Genomic DNA, 27,573 nt, shown 5'->3' on the forward strand with positions numbered 1-27,573 from the left:
TAAAAAAAAACAATCAGAAACTTGAGTGCAATAAAAATAGCATACAGATGTAGGATCTTAATTTGATCAATCTTTTGTTGCTGAGAATTTTCCTGCAAAGAAGGAAATGCAAACTTGTAGCGTGCTTGTAAAAAAGGTGTAGTGTACTTTTAAAAAGGCATCTAAAGTTTGTAATTTCCACTTTGAAATGTCAGACTTGATTTGCCCTAACAAAATCTACCCCTACACATGTTTTTATTAATTATAATCCACATAATAATTTCCATTTCCTGTTGCTGCAAGATTATTTTCTTGCTGTAGCAAACTGTACAAGGTGTTTTGCTATGATGTCTGCAGTACATGGCTGGACGAACCAAGTCTCAGGCCCGGTGAAAAAACAGGCCCACTTGGCATCAAAGAGAAAATGTTGCAGTTTTTAAGCTGCCAATCCATACAATTGTACATATTTAGAAAGAAAAATGCAATTAATTTATGTTCAAAACAAGTATTGAGTTGAACATTGGATAATTGGTGGAGTATTGTGGATACCATTATCCCTGTGAGGATCTCAGACCCATTTTGCCCATGGTTAAGAACATACTGTATGTTATAGATTAATAGAATGACATAGTATTGTACTGTATTACAACCTCTAAATGTATTCCACGACTCTCTTGGCCAAAACATGTTTAATCTGTTGTTGTTAGCAATATTCATAAAAAAAACTAAAATAAAACATATCTGGCTGCGGACACCATTTTGGGAACCCCCGTGTTAGAGGACCTAATCAAAAGCAAGGAACTGGACACAAGTTGACAGCATTGAGAAAAGAGCATGTAGATGTAAAGCATGTAGATGCAATGCAATATTACATATTTTGTGAATATCAATGATGTTGAAAACATACGCAATTGAACTTGAGGTGAAGTCACTACATCTGCATTTAAGGATAATACAAATGTTCATGGACATGTTTTCTACATTTTATTGTTACCGATCATCTAGGGTTCATCAAACACTAAAATGATCAGAAATCACTAAGGAAAATAATTTATAATATTTGTGCATTTATCCCTGTTTTTGTTTCCATTACTATTCCAAGGAGCATAAGAGAGAAATGGTAATGGTCTAGCCTAATCCTTGAAACTATCTCTGTTTGGAGGGAGTGCCAAGTTATTTTGGAACACCTACTATACAGCCACTATGGCTTTTGTATCGGTTTGTGAAAAATGTTGTTTTATAAAAGACAGTGGTCAAATATGGGAATTCCAACGTGTACAGTTCTTCACGGGGTTTCACTAATAAGTTAAACAAACAGACAGAAAAAGAGTATTATTACAGTATTGTGTGTTTTGATGTCAAAAATGTTCGAGGTTTCTTAATTTACAGTGCATTTGGAAAGTATTCAGACCCCTTGACTTTTTCCACAATTTGTTACGTTACAGCCTTATTCTAAAACGAATTGACAAAAAAAAACGTATCATCAATCTACAAGCAAAATCCCATAATGACAGGGCGAAAACAGGTTTCTAGAAATGTTTGCAAATGTATTAATAATAAAAAATAGAAATTGATTATTTACTAAGTATACAGACCCTTTGCTATGAGGCTCGAAATCGAGCTCAGGTGCATCCTGTTTTCATTGATCATCCTTGAGATGTTTCTACAACTTGATTGGAGTCCAACTGCGGTAAATTCAATTGATTGGAAATTATTTGGAAAGGCACACACCTGTCTATATAAAAGGTCCCACAGTTGACAACGCATGTCAGAGCAAAACCCAAGCCATGAGGTCGACCGAATTGAGGTCCGTAGAGCTCAGAGACAGGATCGTGTCGAGGCACAGATCTGGGGAAGGCTATCAAAAAATGTCTCCAACATTGAAGGTCTTCAAGAACAGTGGCCTACATAATTCTTAAATGGAAGAAGTTTGCAACCACCAAGACTCTTCCTAGAGCTGGCCGACCGGCCAAACTGAGCAATCGGGGGAGAAGGGCCTTGGTCAGGGAGGTGACAAAGACCCCGATGGTCACTCTGACAGAGCTCCAGAGTTCCTCCGTGGAGATGGGAGAACCTTCCAGAAGGACAACCATCTCTGCAGCACTCCACCAATCAGGTCTTTATGTAGAGTGGCCAGAAGGAACCCACTCCTCAGTAAAAGGCACATGACAACCCGCTTGGGGTTTGCCAAAAGGCACCTAAAAGACTTTGAACATGAGAAACAAGATTCTCTGGTCTGATGAAACCAAGATTGAACTCTTTGGCCTGAATGCCAAGTGTCACATCTGGAAGAAACCTTGTACCATCCCTACGGTGAAGCATGGTGGTGGCAACATCTTGCTGTGGGGATGTGTTTCAGCAGCAGGGAATGGGAGACTAGTCAGGATCGAGGGAATGATGAACAGAGCAAAGTACAGAGAGATCCTTCATGAAAACCTGCTCCAGAGCGCTCAGGACCGGGGGCGAAGGTTCACCTTCCAACAGGACAACGACCCTAAGCACACAGCCAAGACAAAGCAGGAGTGGCTTCGAGACAAGTCTATGCATGTCCTTGAGTGGCCCAGCCAGAACCTGAATGAACATCTCTGGACAGACCTGAAAATAGCTGTGCAATGACGCTCCCCATCCAACCTGACAGAGCATGAGTAGATCTGCAGAGAAGAATGGGAGAAACTCCCTAAATACAGGTGTGCCAAGCTTGTAACGTAATACCCAAGAAGACTCAAGGCTTCAACAAAGTACCGAGTAAAGGGTAAGGAATATTTATGTAAATGTGATTTCAGTTTTTTATTTGTAATAAATTTGAAACATTTTTTTTAAAAACAGTTTTTGCTTTGTCATTATGGGGTATTATGTGTAGATGAGCTGGGGGAAACGATGTAATCCATTTTAGAATTATGCTGTAACGTAATAAAATGTTGAAAAAGTCAAGGTGTCTGAATACACTGTATGTTGAATGCTGATTCTACTACTGGCAATGCTATACCTAGGCGTGATTCTTTATGGAGTATCACCATTAAGGTAAAAATTGAAGGAAAAGTAGTATTGTTACAGTATACTTATGGTAATGATTTGTCAGAAAAGTAGAGTAATGGAATGCACTGATAACCAAAAAAGAAACATATCTTTAAAATAAAAGAGGACAGTCCCTTTTCAATTGAGATTTGGAGCAGTATTGTGCTTTTATGTATTCTCGTTTGTCTTACCAGCTTGCAGGAGCAGGCTTTTCTCTCTTTCGTACATGTTCATATCGAAACCTGGATGTTAGTAATGGCAGTCATGACAATGTATATTTAGTATGTGGAGTTGCTCAAAACTGTCATGCAAACCCTTCAAGCTTCCTGAAGTGAATTATGTCATGGACAAATGCTGGATGGATCCTCTCTGGAACTATGATAGATATCATTCCTTTTTAACAATCAATCATTTACAGGAGATATTTACACATCATTGTGATAGAAAAGAATGGCTTGTGATGCATCACAAAATGCCCATGATAGACGCCTTAACTGCTGGCTCAATGTCATCAGTCATTAGGACTAGGCATGACATATCTGATGCTATCGGATGTTTCTTAACAAACTAGAGCCAAAGTGTGTTTCTGTATATCTATATGAAGAGCAAGCATGAACAAATACATCATTGTATCCTGTAATCTTAAGGATATGTGAACAAAGGACTAAAATGGACAAAGGACAATATTAAGATACACATTTGTGTATCTATCTTCAAGATACCTTTGATCACATACAGCATCTATCCCTGTATCACTGACTGGTGAACTGCATTGATGACTAATGCAGCATTATCTTTCTCAGTCTCTCTCTTTTCTTTTGTCCCCCTTTTTTGCAATATATTCAACCTCTCAGTTGACAGGGGGCTTGACATTTTATCAATCAAGCGATACATTTGATACACTTAGTGATACATTTCTCTGTACGGTGTGCTATAGCATTCAATGTGAATCGTCTATACGCTTGAACTTCTAGTTTCTTCGGTCAAGGTTTGGAATGATGTTAGTTTCTGTTGTTTGAAATATCAAATGTTTTCTTAGAATTGAAATAATGCTTGAAAGAAAGCTTATGATTTGTCAACTATATCAACGTAGAAAAGGTTGGTTCATCATAAAACCCTCATGCTATGACTTCATATAGCAATACTATGAAAATGGAAACTTCACAATATAAAGACAAAATCAATTGTAGGATAAATAACATCACATCTGTCTCTTTGAATGAATACACCTTAGAAAAGATTGACCTGAATGTGCTTGTAGCTGTATTAAGGAATGTCTTTGTGGTCTGTGAGTCATTTTAAAATCAATATATCATTAATATTTCTAACTATGTTTTGGCAACAAATTAAATATAGATTGTACAAATAAAACAAAAATATATGCAAACAAACACCTAAAAATGATAAAATACTATATTCACTAAATAATCTAAATTATAAACAAAAACTCTGGTACAGGCACCATATATGTTCTGAATCTTTCTCTCCTCTAAGGTTTTCATGTGTTAGCCAGCAATTAAGGTGTTCCAAGCTCAAATGGAATCAGTCCTGATTTTGTTTCAGTAATTCAGTCTTGTGTTGCAAGAACAAACAGCAAAATACAAATTCAGAGAAAAACAAGCAACATTTTTGCTGTTTGTTTTGTTCTGCCCTTGCTGAAGTCCATTTAGTTAACGTAGTAGAGCCAATAGATAATGTTGAACAAGGAAAATACAGTGGGGAAGATCATTCTCGACCACTTGTCGATAGAGTTTACATCAGTTAAATCGGGAATGTTAATCTTCAGCTGGGAAGCACGCCTCCGTAGCCGGCTCTTCTTCTGAGTCACATGCCGCTCCAGAGTGTTGCGTCCAAAGTTGTGCCTGGCCTGCAGCCCTGCTTTGCGGTACTGCAGGGTGGAGCTGTCATAAGTTAACATTGTGCTCCTGGGGTCACTGAGACCAAGGGTCAGCTCCGACGCTCCCATCTCATTCTTAATTTCTATTGTGCCCAGTAGAATGTTTTCATGTGGGTCCATCTAAAAGGTGAGAAATGATACAAAGAGTTAAGTTACAAAATGCTATATCCACCAAGTTTTGTTTTTCATCGGAAATGATTGCTTATGGGTACCTTTATGTGTGTGTAAAATATCACTGTTCTCAGATGTTTTATTCATAGATTTTAGATTTTCCAATGCTTACCACAGTTGTGTCGCGTTGTCTGGATGTCCTTTGGGTGGTGGACCATTCTCGATACAAACAGTGAACTGTTAAGCGTGAAAAACCAAGCAGCATTGCAGTTCTTGACACACTCAAACCAGTGCACCTGGCACCTACTACCATACCCGTTCAAAGGCACTTAATCTTTTGTCTAACCCATTCACCTAAGAATGGCACACATACACAATCCATGTCTCAAGGATTAAAAACCCTTATTTGACCTCTCCTCACCTTCATCTATACTGATTGAAGTGGATTTAACAAGTGACATCAATAAGTGATCATAGCTTTCACCTGGATTCACCTGGTCAGTCTATGTCATCGCTCGCGTAAGGAGAAAGTTTGGGTCACGTTGAACACGAAAGAGGCTGGATAGGGCACGTACACAATACTCCTCTGCTGCTAGGGCTGCACCCTAAGTTGTCTGGCCCTTCTTGCCCCCTATCGGGGGGTTCAGGCGGCGGAACCTTGCTGCGGCCGCAACTTGTTGCCCTTTGCCCACTGTGGGGCAGGTTGCAGTGACCAACGGGTTGCCACATGGCCCGGGTCTGTACAGGTCCCTTACGGAATCCTGGCCCCCAAGGGAGCCGGCCACTCGATGCCGAGTTTGGCTGTGGATCGCTACCAAATGTCAAATAGCCCAAATTTCAGGTGGGGGAGATCAAGGTTCCTCCGTCCTGGGGTCAGGAGGCATGGGGATTTTCGATGGTGGAAGAGCGGTATCTACACCCTCAATCTCAGATTCAAAGTCGAGGAGATCCACAAGATTAATCCTGCCATCCTCCTCATCATCCCATAGCTCAACCTCCCTGGCACCAAGTTGTCAGACAGTGAGGGGATGGAATTGATGCTATCCATAACGTCGACCAAACTTGGCTTGACTGTGGGGGACTCAGCCTCCACCTCGGCCAATCACTTAGAGGTGAGGGAGGTGGTAGAGATAGTGGAGCGTTTGAGCCTCCTTCTCAAAACCACTCTAGCAGTAACTATTGTACAGAGCAGGGCTTGCTGATATGAAGATGCCTGTTAGGCATGAGCTAGCTAATTAGAAGCCTTGCGGCTAGGGTGAGCACCGTGTGAAAACTAAGCCGTGAGGCCAGTAATGCGTTAGCTAGCTAGCAGTTACCTTGTAGCTAGTACAGTGCTAGCCAAGGGAACTGCGTTGGGCAGTTTGTTTTTGGGTAGATATAATCTCACAACCGTAGAGCTGGTCAAATTAACACAAATGAGTAAACAAAAGTGACATTTAGATGAGAGAAGGGATCTAACAATAGTACAATGTTGCAGGTAGTAATGCTGGTGTGGTTAGCCATCTTTCCAGCTAGCTAGCCAAGTTAGCTAAAGCCTTTCGGCGAGGACTAATAAAGTCTCGATAGCTAGGAGTAGAAAATGAATTCTACTCTAAGCAAAACTTTCCTTTCGATTAGTACTCCACACAATCGACAGGAGCTGGAGTCCTACGCTCCTTAGTGTCAACCTCGCAATTGGCCAAAGAACAGAGAATGACTAGAGGCGGGGCACGTCTCGACATGTCTGTCACAAAAAAAGATGCTGTGATTGATACCTCAGAGAATAAGCGAGATATTAAAACTTTATATTTTTTAAATTGAACCTAGCAGTACTAAATTCTCTGAGAGTGAGGCAGATATTGCGTTTTTCCGAAAAAAAACATAATTATTTGCCTCTGAAATGAAACCATCAAGTGATAGGTTTCAAATGAATACATGTCTGCCTTGCCATGGTACACCAATCTCTTTCATGTTCTTTAAACAATAAAAGCTCATATACCAACATTTCTGAAAATGGATATATAGAGTTTTGGATTTAAACTCTTCATATGTATTATTAATTACGCTACATGTAATGAATGAAGAGCCTAAGGCTTAATGTCTTCATTAGAATCCATACCAAGAAATCACTCTTAAAAATTGTGTAACAGCCCCTGCTGTTAAAATAATGTTTGTTTGGTTGAAAGGGAGCTCTGGGTCCCTTTTACCATAGAATGTGAAAGGCATATTGTACTTACTGCTTTTTTTCATTAAGTTATACTTCCTGACAATTAAGAGTTGAAGGAACAAAATCGCAGGCACAATTACAAACATATTTTAATAGTTTGATGACAAAAACACTGATACGACAAAGTGTAAACAGCGATAAAGATAGAAGACACTGTCTTTTGTCACCATCATTGCACACTCTTTGTGTTGTAAGTAGTTTTAGTAATCTATTACTAGATTAAAATATGTTTGTAATTGTGCCTGGTATTTTGTTCTTTCAACTCAACACCCCTTGCCTGGACATGCTAGGAATGGAGGATTCTGGGTTTATCAGTGGAGCTGACTCTGGCTGACCACCTCGACCCCACATGCCATGCAGCTAGAGGCATCTCTAATTCCCTCCCTGGAAAGATGAGGTGCTTTTCCGCCTCCATTTTCCAGAAGTTGAACAATAACGTATGGTATAGGGGTGAGGACAGAGAGGGCACAGTGAATGAAACACATTATTGCACAATGAGGCTTATCAGAGGGGTTGGGTTAAATGCGTTCAGTTGGACAACTAACTAGGTATCCTCCTTTCATTTCCCATGTATTCACCATCTACTAAAATGGGAAGCTATCAATCACAGTGTTTATTTGCTAGATGTTACTATAGAATACTGCCGATAAGTACATCAAACTAAAATGTGTTTAGAATGTGCAAACCAGCATCTAAAAGTGGAGTTCAGGGGAGGACAATCAATGATGGTGGTGGAAACTATAGGTAAAATGTAATAAGTGGTGTAAAGGAAATACCAAAGTGGTTCTAGTTGGGTTCTTTTTGCTATATGTTGTCACTCAGTTGTTAATCCAGTACCTTATTCTTTTGATCGCCTAGTCCCATCGCTGCGTCATCCACAAAGATTGGTTCCCACATTGAGTCATGAGCGTCAATATCCCTCTGTTTCATTCTCGCATACAGAGTATCGTCTCTCTGAACTACATTTCCCACCAACCACTGAAAGCATACAAAAACCATAATGGTCACTTGGGTCAGATGCTAGGAGAAGCAACACAAAATAGACAATTCAGGTAAAGGTAACCATGTTCAGAGAGGCAGTACCAGCAATTATCAAATTTCACTGAAAACCACCCCCAAAAAACGAACACTTTGACTCAAATGTAATACTACAGGAAACTACTATACATCCCTTTATTTAAATGCAGTCCACAACATCCAAATTTCTATCCAAAGCATGTTTTCTCTGTTATACAGTGCCTTTTGGAAAGTATTCAGTATTTTTACCACATGTTGTTAGCCTTATTCTAAAATGGATTGAATAAATTAATAATCCTCAGCAATCTACACACAGCATCCCATGACGAAAAAGCGAAAAACAGGTTTCTAGAAAGTTTTGCAAATGTATTCAAAATAAAAAACACATATGTTATTTACATAAGTATTTAGACCCTCTGCTGTGTGCCTCAAAATTGAGCTCAGGTGCATACTGTTTCCATTGATCATCCTGGAGATGTTTCTACAACTTGATTGGAGTCCACCTGTGGTAAACTCCATTGATTGGACATGATTTGGAACGGCACACACCTGTCTGTGTATAAGGTCCCACAGTTGACAGTGCATGTCAGAGCAAAAACCAAGACAAGATTGTGTCGAAGCACAGATCTGGGGAAGGGTACCAAAAAATGTCTGCAGCATAGAAGGTCCCCAAGAACACTGTGGCCTCCATCATTCTTAAATAGAAAAGTTTGGAACCACCAAGACTCTTCCGTGAGCCGGTCGCCCGGGCAAACTGAGCAATCGGGGAGAAAGGTCTTGGTCAGGGAGGTGACTAAGAACCCGATGGTCACTGACAGAGCTCTAGAGTTCCTCTGTGGAGATGGGAGAACCTTCCAGACGGACAACCACTCCATCAACAGGCCTTTATGGTAGAGTGACCAGACAGAAGCCACTCCTCAGTAAAAGGCACATGACATTCTTTGGTCTGAATACCAAGCATCACGTCTGGAGGAAACCTGGCACCATCTTACGATGAAGCACGGTGGTGGCAGCATCATGCAGTGGGGATGTTTGTCTGTGGCAGGGACTGGAAGACTAGTCAGAATCAAGGCAAAGATTAAAGGAGCAAAGCACAGAGAGATCCTTGATGAAACCCTGCTCCAGAGCGCTCAGCACCTCAGACTGGGGCGAAGGTTCACCTTCCAACAGGACGACGACCCTAAGCACATGGCCAAGACAACGCAGGAGTGACAAGTCTCTGAATGTCCATAAGTGGCCCAGCCAGAGCCTGGACTGGAACGTGATCAAACATCTCTGAAAATAGCTGTGCAGCAACGCTCTACATCCAACATGATAGCGTTTGAGAGGATCTGCAGAGAAGAATGGAAGAAACTACCCAAATACAGGTGTGCCAAGCTTGTAGCGTCATATCCAAGGAGACTCGAGGCTGTAGTCGCCACTAAAGGTGCTTCAACAAGGTACTGAGTAAAGGGTCTGAATACTTGTGAATGTGATATTTTAGTAGGTTTTTTTTGTACTGGGGTATTGTGTGTAGATTGATGAGAAAATAATTATTTAATCAATATTAGAATAATTTTAGAATAATACCTAACGAAATTTGGAAAATGTCAAGGGGTCTGAATACTTTCCAAATGCACTAAGTGTCAACCTGTAAACAGTACACATTCTGATACACCCTGTTTTCATTGAGTTAACCCACTTAACATGTAGATAAGAGAAGCTTTTACAAAACTTAATCACATTTTCAGGACATAGAAGCCCCGTTTATACCTGGTTTTAAAATGTGTACTTTGTCTTGACCTTGTCAACATTCTGATTTGCCCACATTTTTTGACAGGTGTAGATGATTAAAATATGCATTGTGATCGGATTGCGATCAGATCTTCCTGACCACCTCCTGAGGTAGTCAATGATCCATTGTATCTGGACAATAATCAAGTCTAAACAGATCTGGATGGTCAAACCTTTTAAATCATTATACCGGTCTCTAAAATAATTGACAGGTAGCACCACTGACTTATGGGATCAATAGCTTTAAAATGAATTCATTTATGTTATTTTGAAGGAATATCTATCAAATAATCAGCATACAGTGAGGCACCAGGAAATCCGGTCACATGTTATGTCGTGTTCACGTGATAGTTGGAACTAGGAAACTCTGAAATTTCCAATTGACTAATTGGTTGAAGCATCACGTGCATAACTACAGCCTATTAGCAAGTTGGACATTTCCAAGCTTCTTAGTTCCGACTAGCACATGAACGCGGCAATAGCACCAGGTATAAACAAGGCTTAAAACAGGTAAATGTAACAGGAAGAATGCTCTTCACAAGCTCCACGGGCTCTCTTACGGGCTTTAAATGTTTCCTGGCCTTTCATTCCATTTCATTTAGGCAAAAGAAACGGAGAAATTCTCTGCCTGTGTGGCAAATTGCCTTATTTGGAATTCACACAAGACTGGCGTAGGCTTATTAAGGCTGGTTCTCCTTGACGGTAAAGCAGAGTAGCATTAATCCAACCCCCCTATTTGAAGTGGTGACATTCTTCATCAAGATTTCCTTACTGGTCTTCACTACATTTTAGCTTCACAGTCAGTTCTTTCAATAATTAAATTCACTTTCATGAGGTGAAGAAAGAGAAAACATCAGCTTCATATACAGTAAGCTCAAGAATCAAGTCATGCCACTGCTTTCATCTGAAACTGTCAGCTCACAGGGGTGTGTGTGTGTGCGTGTGTGTGCGTGTGTGTGTGCGTGTTCATAGTGAAATTATGAGAATAAGACTGGACAGGAACAACTTGTACAGCGATTCACAATAAAGAAAAGACTAAGCACTCATTTTCATCAAGTATGCATTGTATGAAAAGTAAGAATGTATCTAAATGTGCACGAAGATAATTCACTACCTAAATAATTTGGTTCTTTTCAAGGCTGTGATTACATACAGTAACTTGTATCATCTATCCAGTGGGCTACTCTTTAAAATACTGGGTATCCTATCAAGGTGAAAACAATGTACAGTACATGGTGTGTACTGTACCTTGTTTGGATCCATTCTCATTTTCTCGTTGTTGGCGACAGCTGCTTTCTCAGCCGCCCTCTTCTGGCGCTGGGGTCCCCTGCCGAAGAAGATGTAGTTGACCAAGGCGTACTCCAGCAGGGCCAGAAAAACGAAGACGAAGCAGCCCATCAGGTACATGTCAATGGCCTTGACATAAGGGATTTTAGGAAGGGTCTCCCGCAGGTGAGTGTTGATGGTGGTCATGGTCAGCACAGTGGTGATTCCTGGGAAAAGAAACCACCCATTATCATCACAGATCATCACTGGAGACCAACCTCATTAGCAGAGGACTCCCGCAGAGAGAGCTACTCAAGCCTTGACCACAGATCAGATACATCAGGTTTGTTCTGCTTCTCATTTGAATGTGCTAGCAAGCAGACTGCTGTGACTGACAAGGAATCTCCTGTAGACTTTCACATCCTTTCACAACCATTTCTGTTTAATGATGACAGTCAACTGGGAGGTCAGCTCACTGTTAAAAAAGGGGTCTTGGTGTTCTTGTTTCAACTCTTTTATGACAGATTAATCTGCCTTTTTTTTCCCGTATCGACTCTGCAATCTGTAATTGACTTCATTTTCCAGCTCTGATTCTGGTCAATGACAAGTTGATAGAAGAAGGGCATTGCATCCATACACAATTGCAATGCACAAAGCCATACCTCTGTTGTTAGTGCCTATAAATGACTGAATGCAGGACAGAGTCAAACGGTTCCTGAACAGAGGTCTGATTTGGGTTGACCAACCCCCTGTCCAGCTGCCTCCATTATCAAGCCTTACATCTGGTTTTCAGTAAATCCCATACATGCCTCCCCTCTCCGATAAATAAACGCAGGTCAGTCTACAATCAAGGAGAGTGCTGCTCTTATCGAGGGCGCCAGCGATGTGGACGGGTGAGGGAGAATGGAGCTTTCTATATCCTATGCAGGCAGGCAGCACCACAAGACCTCATGGGCCAGACTTATGCAATGAAGGTTGACAGCGAGAAATTATGACTTCCAAAATACAGGGAACAAAAAAATGCAGAGGCACTCAAATCAGAGTGGAAAGAAATCACTTCAGTCATCCATCACTCTACTTTAGGAAGCATCTCGGTTGTTGTGTTCTGTAAGGCTGCTCCATCATGCTTTTTCTCCAAACCAAATTTACTATTTAGTGACTTTTTTCATGTTTCTCTTGACTTTTTTTATACCAAGAATTCATACTATTATCAAATATGGCCGCCAAGCACTTTTCAAAAGATACTAACCTCGACTTCGACTCTGACTCAGCTGTTCTTTTTGTTCATACAGGACATTATTTCTTTGTTTCATGGGGTACCAAAATTCAGCAGACATAGACGCGGTAGATGGGCTGACATCCTGGTTAGAGAAAATCAACCAGATTCCCCTCCGTTTCATTGTCCAAATGTCCAGTCACACAAGAAAAGGAGCTTCATTCGAGAGTCTTCGAGACTTAAAAAGCTGCAATAGTATATGCCTCACAGAAACTTGGATAGCCCAATCTATGAACATGGAACAGTGGTTTCTCCATGCAGCAGCATGATCGGTCAACAGCAGCCTCGGGCAAGTCCAAAAGGGGAGGGGTCTGCCTTTTCCTAACAAGAACTGGTGGCCTGCTTCCAGTGTGGATATCTCAAGCTTTTGCTTATCTGACATAGAATACCTCATGGTACCAAGAGAGTTCTCATCCATTATTATCATGGCTGTCTACATCCCTCCACCTGACAACACCACTTTGGCACTCAAACTATGACTTATGAACAAACAAGAAAGTACACACACCAAGGCAGCGTTTCACTAAAATTCATAGAAGGCCTTCCCTCGCCCTCCCTTTGCCAAATCAGACCATGACTCTATCCTACTGCTTCCTGTTTACAATCAAAAGCTCAGACAGGAAGTACCAGTGATGCACTGAATACAGAAGAGATCTAATGAGGCAGATGCAAGGCTACAAGACTGTTTTGCTAGTACAGACTGGGATACGTTCTGGGATTCATCTGATAGCACTGAGGAGTTTACCACATCAATCACAGGCTTCATCAATAACTACATAGACGACGTTCCCCCACAGTGACTATGTACGAATGTATCCAAATCAAAAGCCATGGATTACAGAAAATATCCATTCCGGGCTAAAAGGCTGGAGCTACTGCTTACAAGGAATGGGACACGGACATGGATGCATACAAGAAAGCATGCTATGACCTCCAGTGAGACATCAAACATGCAAAATGACAGTACAGGAGGAAAGTGAAATCCTATTACACCAGCTCCAACTCTTGCCGAATGTGGCAGGGCTTGCAGACGATAACAGATTACAAAGTGAAACCCAGCCGTGAGATGCCCAGTGACGCAGAACTCCCAAACGAGCTAAATGCCTTTTATGCTCGCATCGAGGAAAACAGAGTCCTGCCCCTGTTGTTCCGGATGACTGTATGATCTTTCTCTCCAGGGTCGAAGTGAGTAAAACTTTTAAACAGGTTAACACTCGCAAGGACACTGGGCCAGACAAGAGCATGCGCAGACCAGTTGGCAAGTGTCTTCACTGACATTTTCAATCCCTTTTTGTCCCGGTCTGTAACCCCAACATGTTTCAAGCTGACCACCATTATCTTTATTCCAAAGATTTCTGCGGTAACCTGCCTAAATTACTATCGCCCTGTAGTACTCACATCTTTAATTATGAAGTGCTTTGAAAAGCTGGTCATGACACACATCAACAGCATCATCCCAAACATGCTGGACCCACTCCATACCGCCCCAACAGACCCACAGATGATGCAATCTCAATTGCACTTTATACTTCCCCCTGCCACCTGGACAAAAGGGTAAACAACTATGTGAGAATGCTGTTCATATACAGGTCAGAATTCAACACCATAGTCCCCTCCAAGCTCATCACCAAGCTCGGAACCCTGAGACTGAAAACTTCCCTCTCCCTCGGCCTCTCAGGGGTGGTTCTTAGTCCACTCATGTACTTCCGGTTCACCCATGACCTCGTGGATTCGCACGACTCCAACACCATCATCAAGATTGAGGACGACATGACGGTGGTAGGCCTGATCACCAACTGTGATATGAAACAGCATACAGGGAGGAGATCAGAGACTTTGTAGCGTGGCCTTCAAGACAACAACCTTTCCCTCAACGTCAGTAAGACCAAGGTGCTGAACTACAGGAGAAAGGGGGGAGAGCACGCCCTTATCCACATTGACAGGGCTGTAGTGGAGCGGGTCGAGAGATTCAAATTTCTTGGCGTCCACATCACTAAGGACTTAAGATGGTCCAAACAGACCCGCACACTTCTTAAGAGTGCTTGACAGCGACTCTTCATCCTTAGGAGGCTGAAGAGATTTAGCATGGGGATCTTGGATCGTAAAAAAGTTCTAAAACTGCACAATCGAGCGCATCTTGACTGGATGCATCATGACAAATTCACCGCCATCGACTGCAAGGCACTACAGAGTGGGGCAGCAGGTAGCCTAGTGGTTAGAGCGTTGGCGAGTAACCGAAAGGTTGCAAGATCGAATCCCCGAGCTGACAAGGTACAAATCTGTCGTTCTGCCCCTGAACAAGGCAGTTAACCCACTGTTCCTAGGCCGGAATTGAAAATATGAATTTGTTCTTAACTGACTTGCCTAGTTAAATAAAGATAAAATAAAATAAAAACAGAAAGTGGTGTGGATGGCCCAGTACATCACTGGGGCAGAGCTCCAGTGTCAAGTTTGTATTAATCTTTCATGTGAACTCAAGAAAATATGTTTTGGCAATACAAGGTGTGACTATTAGAGATTCAAAACTTAGCTAAAAGAAACAGCATACCATCCTGTTAGTATGTGTACTGTATGATGTTGTGTTAAGGCTGTTTTCTATCAATAGCTTTGAAGATCCTCTATTATAGTGCAATTGACAATTAAAGGCAATGTTCCCGTGGTCACGGAGACTGAATTCATGATAAATGCTGCATATGTCTGCTCAATCAGAAATTCCCGGAAACATTTTCCACGGATCTTCAGCGATACATCCACGATTACAGATTGAATCCAGCCCTTACACTATGGATTCCCGCTAGCTTAACCATGCCTTAGACTTTTGCTTTGGCTAAGGTTGTTGTGAGCTTAGTCATTGGTCACATGACAAAATCCATGACACACAAGTCCTTACCTAAAGCCACTCTGGCAGCAGAGGCATCATAGTTGATCCAGAAGGAGACCCAGGAGAGGATTGTGATCAGGATAGAGGGCATGTAGGTCTGCAGGATGAAATAGCCAATGTTCCTTTTTAGCTTGAAGCTGAGGGAGAGTCGGGGGTAGGATCCTATATGGAGAGAGATAAACAAATAGACATTGTCAACGTAAGATGACACAAGACTAACATACATACATACAGGTGGTGGGTCTCCTGGGCTTGTTTGACCCTTGTTGTGTAAGACACTGATATTTCCCTCTGTTCTCTCATCCGGATCTGCTTCTACTGACTTTACTTTGCTTTATGCTTGACTCCTGAGGCTCTCTACAGTATACAGCTAACAACCTATGCCTGACAAAGGCTGATTGAATGGTCCCACTCCCTGTTGTCCTCTCCAATAGCCATGTTGGGGAAATACTCAGCCGAAAAAAATCCTGGTTCTGGCTTTAACTGTGTGGCATCAGCGTTCTCCTGCATTATCAGTTATGCCTATATCTATCTGCATGTAGAGAGGGGTTCTTTGCCTGCCTAGGAGAGCCCTCTATTTTTGCTTATCTAAGCTTTATAAAATAAAATAAACCCAGTAGGCTGTTCTATGGTAGCATTACTTGAACATGCTCATATTTTTGTGTCCTTGGGGATTGGGTTGTATTTTGATTATGTTGTATTATTCTATTAAAATGGCAGGCGAGGGACCATTAGAGCTTCATATCAAGAAGGACCCACGGTATAAGGAGCTGGGGAGAAGCTACACAGCAGGCGCAGTAAGAGCAGGAGAAGAAAGATGAATGTATTACAGAGTGGGCATAAAAATGCCTCCGGCACACATCTCCAGTGAGTAGTTCACAGTTAGCGTTTGCGAGTTTAGTGTGCAGCGCACGGCACATAGAGACGCAGGAAGGGTCTCCTCGAGGACCAATGAAATAGTGGTGTTGTTATGGTTACAGAGGGGAGGTGTTACAATCTTGTCAATAGAGCAACAAGGGCATTTTTCTGTCCTTATCACATCATAGGGGGTTGTATTGGATAAGTGCCAACCATCTCTGCTGATGTATACTTCTCCATGTGACCTGATGGTCAGTCCTTACTAATCTCAGCATGCTGCTGTAGAAATTGGGAATCCCCCATCCTCAATGCCTAAGCAGTGCAGTAACGGCAAATAAAGAAACAGGTGAGCTATAACTACTGATGGTAGTTCTCTATGCATCAGAAAACATCGGGTTTACCAACATCGGGTTTACCAGCTCTGTAATTGTTTGACTCACTCTGTGTCATTGTATTGCTCCAATTCAATAAAGCAGTTTCCCCGACCCTCTATATACAATACCATTGTGCTCCTGCCTGCTTGCACGGCAAATTCATAAATATGAAAATGTACGAATATGAATAAATCATTCCATCAAACCGGTTCTTTTTTAAATAACACATGAGCATGCTCCGTTTCTGAGGGCAGGAGTGGCCCCCATTCTGCCTGTGGGACATGTGCCAGTTTGGCTGAAGCGGGAATGTCCCACATCCGTTCCGGCACCACCACGGAGTCTCCCATCCACATCACTCACAGGACCCACCATCACTCCTTCCCCTTCATAGAAGCCTCACTCTCCTCCCACCTCCCCCTATGTGCCAAATGTCCTGGAAATAGAATGCATGTGCCAGCCTGTCAGAGAAGATCCAATGTCAAAGCTATGTGCAATCAGGGAAGATCTGAACCTCTAACTGACCTATAAAGGGATGCACTTTACCAGCTGACCCATTGCTCTACACACTTCCCCATGTTCCTTGCACTGCACAGCGGGGGACTCTGGACCGGCCTGTGGCATTACGGGAAACCAGCTAGACTGATGTAACATGGCATTTTCTGGAAATGCTAAGAGCTCTTATTCAGAAACAGGCCAGAGATAACCTTGTGAGAGAAGCAGTTTTTGTCTGCTCTGCAGTCCTTTGTATCTGTATGGTGATAAGTTAATGAGAGAAGCTTCATTTAGGGGCATTTTGGGCATAAGACATCACCTGTAGAGAAGACAACATTCTTGGAGATGAGTTTGTGGTCCACAATGGAGAACTGGGGGAGTTCTATTCTCTCCACCCCCGTCACAGCGTTGTCACCTCCTCGCCAGTAGAACTCTATGTCATCAGTGGTGTACCCATCTGAGGAAGGGCGAGAGACAGGGCATTTGATGAAGAACAAAGGGGGAAACTGCAAGTTAGTAATGTAATTAATGTGTACACGTCTCGAATGATTATTAATTCAACATTAACACTTGTAGGCACACAATCATCAATAAGGCATACAAATAATGTGTTGACTGGATCATTACCATTGTAAATACTGTAGTGTAAACCGAACATGTCTACCACTTGGATCGATACAAATACACTCCTCTACATATTTATTTGGACAGTGAAGGTAAAACATTTCAATTGGTTCTATACTCTAGTATTTGGGGTTTAAGATCAATTTTTTTTATATCAGGCGACGGTACAGAATGTCACCTTTTATTTGAGGGTATTTTTATACATTTCTGTTTTACCGTTTAGAAATGAAAGTACTTTACTGTATGTATCTCATACCCCCATTTGAAGGTGTCATAAGTATTTGGCCAAATTCACTTATAAAGTATTACATTTAGTCAAACGTTTACTAATTGGTCTCGTATTCTTAGCACAAAATTGCTACATCAAGCGTGTGACTACAAACTTGTTGGATGCATTTGCAGTTTACTTTGGTTGTGTTTCAGATGATGTTGTACCCAATAGAAACTAATGGTAAGTCATGTAACAGTGTCCTTTTGGAGTCACTTTTATTGTAAATAAGAATAGAATATGTTTCTGAACACTTCTACATGAATGTGGATGCTACCATGATTATGGATAATACATATCATACCCCCCCAAAAAATGCTAACCTCCCCTGTTATCAATAATGGTGAGAGGTTAGCTTGTCTTGGGGATGTGATCTTTGTGAATCTGTAACTTTCTCACTCATCGTTAGTCATGATTCATTTATGATTATCTGTCATCATGGTAACATTCACATTAATGTAGAAGTATTCAGAAACATGCTGTGTCTACAAACACAAGTTTGTAGAGTCACAAGCTTGATGCAGCCATTAAGTACTAGGAATATAAGGACCAAATACTACACTTTTGACTCTCTTATGAGACATTCAAATAGGCAGACTAGATACATATAGTACATTTATTTCAATGAATATATCCTCAAACATAAAGTTACATTCGGTACTATCGCCTCATAATTATATAACATTTGATCTGAAATCCAAAATACTGGAGTATAGAGACAAATAAAAAAAATGTAGCTATAAATACAAAAGTATTTGGACGCAGGCGAGACAAAAGTATTTGGATGAGTGGATTTGGATATTTCAGCAACACCCGTTGCTGACAGGTGTAGAAAATTGAGCACGCAGTCATGCATTCTCCATAGACAAATATTGCCAGTAGAACGGCCTTACTGAAGACCTCAGTGACTTTCAACGTGGCACCGTCACAGGATGCCACCTTTCCAACAAGTCAGTTCCCTGCTAGAGCGGCCCCGGTTAGCTGTAAGTGCTGTTATTGTGAAGCGGAAACGGCTCAGCCGCGAAGTGGTAGGCCACACAAGCTCAAAGAAAGGGACTACCGAGTGCTGAAGCGCATAACAAAAACATATCTGTCCTTAGTTGCAACACTCACTACCGACTTCCAAACTGCCTCCAGAAGCAATGTCGGCACAATAACTGTTTCTTTGTGAGCTTCATGAAATGGGTCTCCATGGCCGAACAGCCGCACACAAGCCAAAGATCACCCTGTGCAATGCCAAAAGCTGGCTGTAAAGCTCGCCGCCATTGCACTCTGCAGCAGTGGCAATGCGTTCTCTGGAGTGATGAATCATGCTTCACCATCTGGCAGTCCGACGGATGAATCTAAGTTTGGTGGATGCCAGGAGAATGCTTCCTGCCCCAATGCATAGTGCGAATATGTAAAGTTTGGTAGAGGAGCAATAATTTGTTCCAGTGAAGAGAAATATAAAATTACATTCTAGATAATTCTGTGCTTCCGACTTTGTGGCAACAGTTTGGGGAAGGCCCTCTCCTGTTTCAGCATGACAATGCCCCCGTGCACAAAGCGAGGTCCTGTCACGTTCTGACCATAGTTCTGTTATTTTATTCTTTGTTTTAGTATGGTCAGGGCGTGAGTTGGGGTGGGCAGTCTGTTTGTTGTTCTATGTTGGTTTTTGTGTTCGGCCAAGTATGGTTCTCAATCAGAGGCAGGTGTCGTTAGTTGTCTCTGACTGAGAGTCATACTTAGGTAGCCTGGGTTTCACTTTTGGTTTATGGGTGTTTGTTTCTGTATGAGTGTTTTGGCCACACGGTACTGTTTTGGTTTTGTAAATTCACGTTGTTATTTTCTGTTTAGTGTTCTGAGTTTGAATTGAAAATCATCATGAACACTTACCACGTTGCGCTTTGGTCCGATCCTTACTCCTCCTCAGACGAACAGGAGGAAATCCGTTACAGAAACATCCACCACAAGAGGACCAAGCAGCATGGTAACTGGCAGAAACGGCCGAAAACACAAGACTCCTGGACTTGGGAGTAGATATTGGACGGCAAGGGACACTGGGCAAAAGCAGGGGAATATCGCCGCCCTAAAGCAGAGCTGGAGGCAGCGAAAGCGGAGAGGCGCCGGTATGAGGAGGCAGCTTGGCTGGAAGCCCGAGAGGCATCCCCAAAAATGTCCTGGGAGGGGGCACACGGGGAGTGTGGCTAAGTCAGGTAGGAGACCTGAGCCAACTCCCCGTGCTAACCGGAGAGCGAGAGGGACCGAGCAGGCACTGTGTTATGCAGTGGAGCGCACGGTGTCCCCGGTGTGTGTGCATAGCCCGGTGCTGTACATTCCAGCTCCTCGTATTGGCCGGGCTAGAGTGGGCATCGAGCAAGGTGCCATGAAGCCGGCTCTACGCATCTGGTCTCCAGTGCGTCTCCTCGGGCCGGCGGACATGGCACCAACCTTATGCAGGGTGTCCCCGGTTCACCAGCACAGCCCAGTGCGGGTTATTCCACCTCGCCGCACTGGCCAGGCTACGGGGAGGATTCAACAAGGTAAGGTTGGGCAGGCTCGGTGCTCAAGAGCTCCAGTGCGCCTGCACGGTCCGGTCTATCCTGTGCCACCTCCACGCACCAGCCCTCCGGTGGCAGCCCCCCACACCAGGCTGTCTCTCTGTCTTCTCCCTACACGTGCTCCCGCCTCTCCAGCGCTGTCAGAGTCTCCCGTCTATCCTGAGCAACCAGAGCCGCCAGTCTGTCCTGAGCCGCCAGGGCCGCCAGTCTGTCCTGAGCCGCCAGAGCCGCCAGTCTGTCCTGAGCCACCAGAGCCGCCAGTCAGCCAGGAGCCGCCAGAGCCGCCAGTCAGCCGGGAACCGCCTGAGCCGCCAGTCAGCCGGGAGCCGCCAGAGCCGCCAGTCAGCCGGGAGCCGCCAGAGCCGTCCGCCAGCCAGCAGCCGCCAGAGCCGTCAGCCAGCCAGGAGCCGCCAGAGCCATCAGTCAGCCAGGAGCTTCCAGAGCCTTCAGTCAGCCAGGAGCTACCAGAGCCGTCAGTCAGCCAGGAGCTGCCAGAGCCGTCAGTCAGCCAGGAGCTGCCAGAGCCGTCAGTCAGCCAGGAGTTGCCAGAGCCGTCAGTCAGCCAGGAGTTGCCAGAGCCGTCAGTCAGCCAGGAGTTGCCAGAGCCGTCAGCCAGGAGCTGCCAGAGCCATCAGTCAGCCAGGATCTGCCAGAGCCGTCAGTCAGCCAGGAGCTGCCAGAGCCGTCAGTCAGCCAGGCGATGCCAGAATGGCCCTTCACTCTGGAGCTGCTGGAGTCTCCCGCCTGTCCGGCGCTGCCGGAATCTCCCATCCATGGCTAGGGTCCCCAGTCGGAGGTCGGCGGCGAGGGTCGCCGCTCGTAAGAGGCCATGGAGGCGGTTGAGGAGGCGGACAAAAATTGTGGTGAAGTGGAGCTTCCAGAGCCGTCAGTCAGCCAGGAGCTGCCAGAGCCGTCAGTCAGCCAGGAGCTGCCAGAGCCGTCAGTCAGCCAGGAGCTGCCAGAGCCGTCAGTCAGCCACGAGCTGCCAGAGCCGTCAGTCAGCCAGGAGTTGCCAGAGCCGTCAGCCAGCCAGGAGCTGCCAGAGCCATCATCCAGGAGCTGCCAGAGCCATCAGACAGCCAGGAGCTGCCAGAGCCGTCAGTCAGCCAGGAGCTGCCAGAGCCGTCAGTCAGCCAGGCGATGCCAGAATGGCCCTTCACTCTGGAGCTGCTGGAGTCTCCCGCCTGTCTGGCGCTGCCGGAATCTCCCGTCCATGGCTAGGGTCCCCAGTCGGAGGTCGGCGGCGAGGGTCGCCGCTCGTAAGAGGCCATGGAGGCGGTTGAGGAGGCGGACAAAAATTGTGGTGAAGTGGGGTCCACGACCCGCGCCAGAGCCGCCACCGCGGACAGACGCCCACCCAGACCCTCCCCTATAGGTTCAGGTTTTACGGCTGGAGTCCACACCTTTGGTGGGGGGGGGGTACTGTCATGTTCTGACCATAGTTCTGTTATTTTATTATTTGTTTTAGTATGGTCAGGGCGTGAGTTGGGGTGGGCAGTCTGTTTGTTTTTCTATGTTGGTTTTTGTGTTTGGCCTAGTATGGTTCTCAATCAGAGGCAGGTGTCGTTAGTTGTCTCTGATTGAGAATCATACTTAGGTAGCCTGGGTTTCACTTTTGGTTTGTGGTTGTTTGTTTCTGTGTGATTGTTTTGGCCACATAGTACTGTTTCGGTTTTGTAAATTCATGTTGTTATTTTCTGTTTAGTGTTCTGAGTTTGAATCATGAACACTTACTACGCTGCGCTTTGGTCCGATCCTTACTCCTCCTCAGACGAAGAGGAGGAAATCCATTACAGGTCCATACAGAAATGTTTGTTGAGAATGATGTGGAAGAACTTGATTGGAATGTACAGAGCGCTGACCGAAAAAGCCTCGAACAACTTTGGGATGACTTGGAACACCGGTTGCAAGCCAGGCCTAATCACCCAACATCTAGTGGAAATCCTTCCCAGACGCGTGGAGGCTGTTATAGCAGCAAAGGGGCACCAACTCCATATTAATGCCCATGATTTTGGAATGAGATGTCTGAGCAGGTGTCCAGTAGGGCTGTGGCGGTCATGAAATTTTGTCAGCCGGTGATTGTCAAGCAAATAACTGCCGATCTCACGGTAACTGACCATTCATTAACATAAACTGGCTTCCACGCATAGCCTACAAGCCACTGAACCAGACCTTCGTAACGTTTACATTTTAAAAAGTCAAATAAATCATTTTAATATAGCCTACACTCACAATAAATTCATTTTTTATTTTAGACAGGTCTAAAGAAACATAATATGAAGAAAATATTGTCTATTTGAGAAGAACTGAATAGCATACTCTGCGTTGTCCTTATGTTAGGCCTTGATCTGCCTATGCAGTGGGCTATACAAGTTCATTTAGCAGACAAGATTTGCTTAGAATTCCATGCCATTATTTTATAGCATGAAGAATACAGTTGAACATGGCTGAATAAAATAGAAAGGATGTTTTCTCCAAACGATTTCGGTTGGAGTATGTGCACATGCGCCTACTCTGTGTTGAGTGGTTAACAAAGAAACAGTTCCTCCTATATGAATATTTGAGAGTTATTTATGCAACTTTAGTTATGATACAAACAGTGGGCTGTGTTTAGATTTTTTATACATTCTAAGGTTGCATGATGCAACTGTAATGATGATTTGAAAAAAGTAGCATGAAAGACATGAGCTCTGCTTTGTTTCTTGCACAGGCTGTACACACATCATCAGTCTCTCATTCACAATTTGACAAGCAATTGACAATGCCTTGAATTTCCCTGCGGCATCCCCATAGTGTGGCCGTAGTGGCCCCTAAAAAAATCCTTGCATTTTGCGGCCATTGGCCGGTGTGCCCTTGGGCTGAATATAATAATTATAATTCTGTATTCCCAGCTGTGTTCCGAAGCACCTCTCACTCACATAGCTCTCTTAGATATCTCAATTCTTATTAGTCAATGCCCGTTGCATGTTTGGGTTCTTTTCACAGGCATCTATCTCAGCTCCAAAGTAGGCTACAAGTGAAGACAGACATATCGGGGAAACAACTGTGTCCTCTTATCGAACTCCAAGGCGCATATTGAAGATGTTATAAGAACCATCATCATTTCCTTTTCATCAACCAACAAGATGAGTAGGCCTAACGAACAACAAAAGCACTAGCCTATGTCAATTTACTATCTCCCATATTACAAAAGTTTACCTATTCTACTGGTAGAATCTCAATTCAACGGCTCAGACACAAGAGGTATGTGACAGGGTCTGCAGTCAATCACGGAATACAAAAAGAAAACCAGCCCCGTCACAGACCAGGATGTCTTGCTCCCAGGCAGACTAAATAACTTTTTTGCCCGCTTTGAGGACAATACAGTGCCACTGACACGGCCTGCAACCAAAACATTCGGCCTCTCCTTCACTGCAGCCGAGGTGAGTAAAACATTTAAACGTGTTAACCCTCGCAAGGCTGCAGGCCCAGACGGCATCCCCAGCCGCGCCCTCAGAGCATGCGCAGACCAACTGGCCGGTGTGTTTATGGACATATTCAATCAATCCCTATCCCAGTCTGCTGTTCCCACATGCTTCAAGAGGGCCACCATTGTTCCTGTTCCCAAGAAAGCTAAGGTAACTGAGCTAAACGACTACCGCCCCGTAGCACTCACTTCTGTCATCATGATTGCTTTGAGAGACTAGTCAAGGACCATATCACCTCCACCCTACCTGACACCCTAGACCCACTCCAATTTGCTTACCGCCCAAATAGGTCCACAGACGATGCAATCTCAACCACACTGCACACTGCCCTAACCCATCTGGACAAGAGGAATACCTATGTGAGAATGCTGTTCATCGACTACAGCTCTGCATTTAACACCATAGTACCCTCCAAGCCCTGGGTCTCGACCCCGCCCTGTGCAACTGGGTACTGGAATTCCTGACGGGCCGCCCCCAGGTGGTGAGGGTAGGCAACAACATCTCCACCCCGCTGATCCTCAACACTGGGGCCCCACAAGGGTGGGTTCTGAGCCCTCTCCTGTACTCCCTGTTCACCCACCACTGCGTGGCCACGCACGCCTCCAACTCAATCATCAAGTTTGCGGACGACACAAAAGTGGTAGGCTTGATTACCAACAACGATGAGACGGCCTACAGGGAGGAGGTGAGGGCCCTCGGAGTTTGGTGTCAGGAAAATAACCTCACACTCAACGTCAACAAAACTAAGGAGATGATTGTGGACTTCAGGAAACAGCAGAGGGAACACCCCCCTATCCACATCGAAGGAACAGTAGTGGAGAGGGTAGTACGTTTTAAGTTCCTCGGCATACACATCACAGACAAACTGAATTGGTCCACCCACACAGAGAGCATCGTGAAGAAGGTGCAGAAGCGCCTCTTCAACCTCAGGAGGCTGAAGAAATTTGGCTTGTCACCAAAAGCACTCACAAACTTCTACAGATGCACAATCGAGAGCATCCTGGCGGGCTGTTTCACCGCCTGGTACGGCAACTGCTCCGCCCACAACCGTAAGGCTCTCCAGAGGGTAGTGAGGTCTGCAAAACGCATCACCGGGGGCAAATTAACCTGCCCCCCAGGACACCTACATCACCCGATGATACAGGAAGGCCATAAAGATCATCAAGGACAACAACCACCCGAGCCACTGCCTGTTCACCCCGCTATCATCCAGAAGGCGAGGTCAGTACAGGTGCATCAAAGCTGGGACCGAGAGACTGAAAAACAGCTTCTATCTCAAGGCCATCAGACTGTTAAACAGCCACCACTAACATTGAGTGGCTGCTGCCAACACACTGACTCAACTCCAGCCACTTTAATAATGGGAATTTATGGGAAATGATGTGAAATATATCACTAGCCACTTTAAACAATGCTACTTAATATAATGTTTACATACCCTACATTATTCATCTCATATGTATACGTATATACTGTACTCTATATCATCTACTGCATCATTATGTAATACATGTATCACTAGCCACTTTAACTATGCCACTTTGTTTACATACTCATCTCATATGTATATACTGTACTCGATACCATCTACTGTATCTTGCCTATGCCGCTCTGTACCATCACTCATTCATATATCTTTATGTACATATTCTTTATCCCCTTACACTTGTGTGTATAAGACAGTAGTTTTGGAATTGTTAGTTAGATTACTTGTTGGTTATTACTGCATTGTCGGAACTAGAAGCACAAGCATTTCGCTACACTCGCATTAACATCTGCTAACCATTGTATGTGACAAATAAAATTTGATTTGATTTGATTTGGAACTTGTCCTGTGCGAGAAAGAAATATTCCAAACATAGTCTGGGTCAGCTGTGGGATGCAATAGATCCCAAATTAATACAACCACTCAAAATCAATGAGGCTGATGCAACAGAACGTTTAGCTTAAAATGTTGATAAACAATTAAGCTATTTCTTCACATTTTAAGCGCAGAAACGTGCACAAAATGCAATTAATTCTCAAAAGTGATCACAAATGCAATTATTCATGAAATACTTCATTATAAAAGTGCATTTTTATGGTGAAAATGATCTTCCCCAAACCAGTTAGGCTCTACACTGGTTGTAAAGAGGATTAAAGTGCTTCATTTTAAGAAGTTATTTGGTCACTTTAGTGGCCTATAGGCCTATTGGCTAGGCTACATGAGGTGTGGAACTATAGTTTGAATAAGTCTTGCCTAACTGCACAAAAGCTGGGCATCATTCACAGTGATAATATATAATTAACAAGTGATAGACTAATATTGTCACCCATCAGACTATTCTTGATATAATCTTCTTTACATATACTAAATAATATATGTGTGAAATTAGTTTTGATTTAGAATGGCCCATTATCATGCACCTGTCTCGGAACAGCTGCAGGGGGAAAAAATACATGTGATCCAGGGGCGCAACTTTGGTTTTAGAAGTGGGGGAGGAAATATATATATTTTTAATAAACACTCCAAACAGCCTACTAGACAGCTCGGAGGCGTCCGTATGGTCCTAAAGCACACCGTTGCCTCATGTCGTATCATATTCTAATGATAAAACTGGGGGGAGCCTAGTTACCATGACTAAATGGTCATGTGGAAATTGGACTGCGGTCATGACTCGTGACTGCCGGCGTGGCGGTAATACGATCACCATAACAGCCCACATACTTTTGGTCACGTAGTGTACTGTATATCACAATAGAGAAGCTGTTCAAATAAAACAACCAGAAGACAAAGTCAATTTACTGACCACAATTAGAAATAAAGAAATAGAACAGAGGATAAATACTCACATAAAACAATGTTGTTTTGTCTGCCTTAGTGCTCGCTCAACTGAAACTAGTACAGAAACGAGCATCCAGCCAGTGCACTCCCGGCTATAAATGATTGAGCAACATCTTACAGAATCCCAGTGAAAAAAAGTGATTTTCCATCAGACCATGAAACTGGGCCTTGCATAATCCACTGCCTGCCAGCCTGGGCCAATGCAGTTGTCAAGTCGTCTGACTCCAGGGTACTGTCGGTGCACGCATTGTAACAGAGAGGCAAGAGACAGGGTTAGTGATAGAGGGTTCTGCACCACTCAAAAACACAAAAGAAATTCAGGGTAGTGAAATAAATTGTTGTTTTTCTCTTTTCTCTATTAGAGTTATGTCAAAAGCATTTCCTCCTCATATTGTCTGGTAATCAAAATGTGCGTCTGTATGTGTATTTGTGTGACTGTGTGTCTGTGAGCCTGAAATATCACATTTACATAAGTATTCAGACCCTTTACTCAGTACTTTGTTGAAACACCTTTGGCGATTAGAGCCCCAAGTCTTCTTGGGTACGACGCTACAAGCTTGGCATTCCTCTCTGCACATCCTCTCAAGCTCTGTCAGGCTGGATGGAGAGCATTGCTGCACAGCTATTTTCAGGTATCTCCAGACATGTTTGATCGGCTTCAAGTCCGGCTCTGGCTGGGCACTTCAAGGACATTCAGAGACGTGT

At 43.7% G+C, this 27,573-nt stretch overlaps 1 protein-coding gene across 1 annotated transcript in view; it reads right to left on the reverse strand.

The window, feature by feature from the left end:
• Positions 1 to 429: 429 nt before the first annotated feature.
• Positions 430 to 27,573, reverse strand: part of LOC139422074 (gamma-aminobutyric acid receptor subunit beta-2) — a 90,270-nt gene continuing 63,126 nt past the window's right edge. Inside the window, exons 6-10 of the mRNA XM_071173220.1 lie at positions 17,465 to 17,602; positions 15,431 to 15,583; positions 11,247 to 11,491; positions 8,046 to 8,186; positions 430 to 5,011 (exon numbers count right to left, since the gene is read on the reverse strand). Of these exons, the coding sequence (XP_071029321.1) occupies positions 4,661 to 5,011; positions 8,046 to 8,186; positions 11,247 to 11,491; positions 15,431 to 15,583; positions 17,465 to 17,602 (1,028 nt within the window). The 3' untranslated portion in view covers positions 430 to 4,660. The remainder of the gene's footprint in view (positions 5,012 to 8,045; positions 8,187 to 11,246; positions 11,492 to 15,430; positions 15,584 to 17,464; positions 17,603 to 27,573) is intronic.

This window comes from Oncorhynchus clarkii, chromosome 12 (assembly GCF_045791955.1).
Source record: "Oncorhynchus clarkii lewisi isolate Uvic-CL-2024 chromosome 12, UVic_Ocla_1.0, whole genome shotgun sequence".
NCBI lineage: Eukaryota > Metazoa > Chordata > Actinopteri > Salmoniformes > Salmonidae > Oncorhynchus > Oncorhynchus clarkii.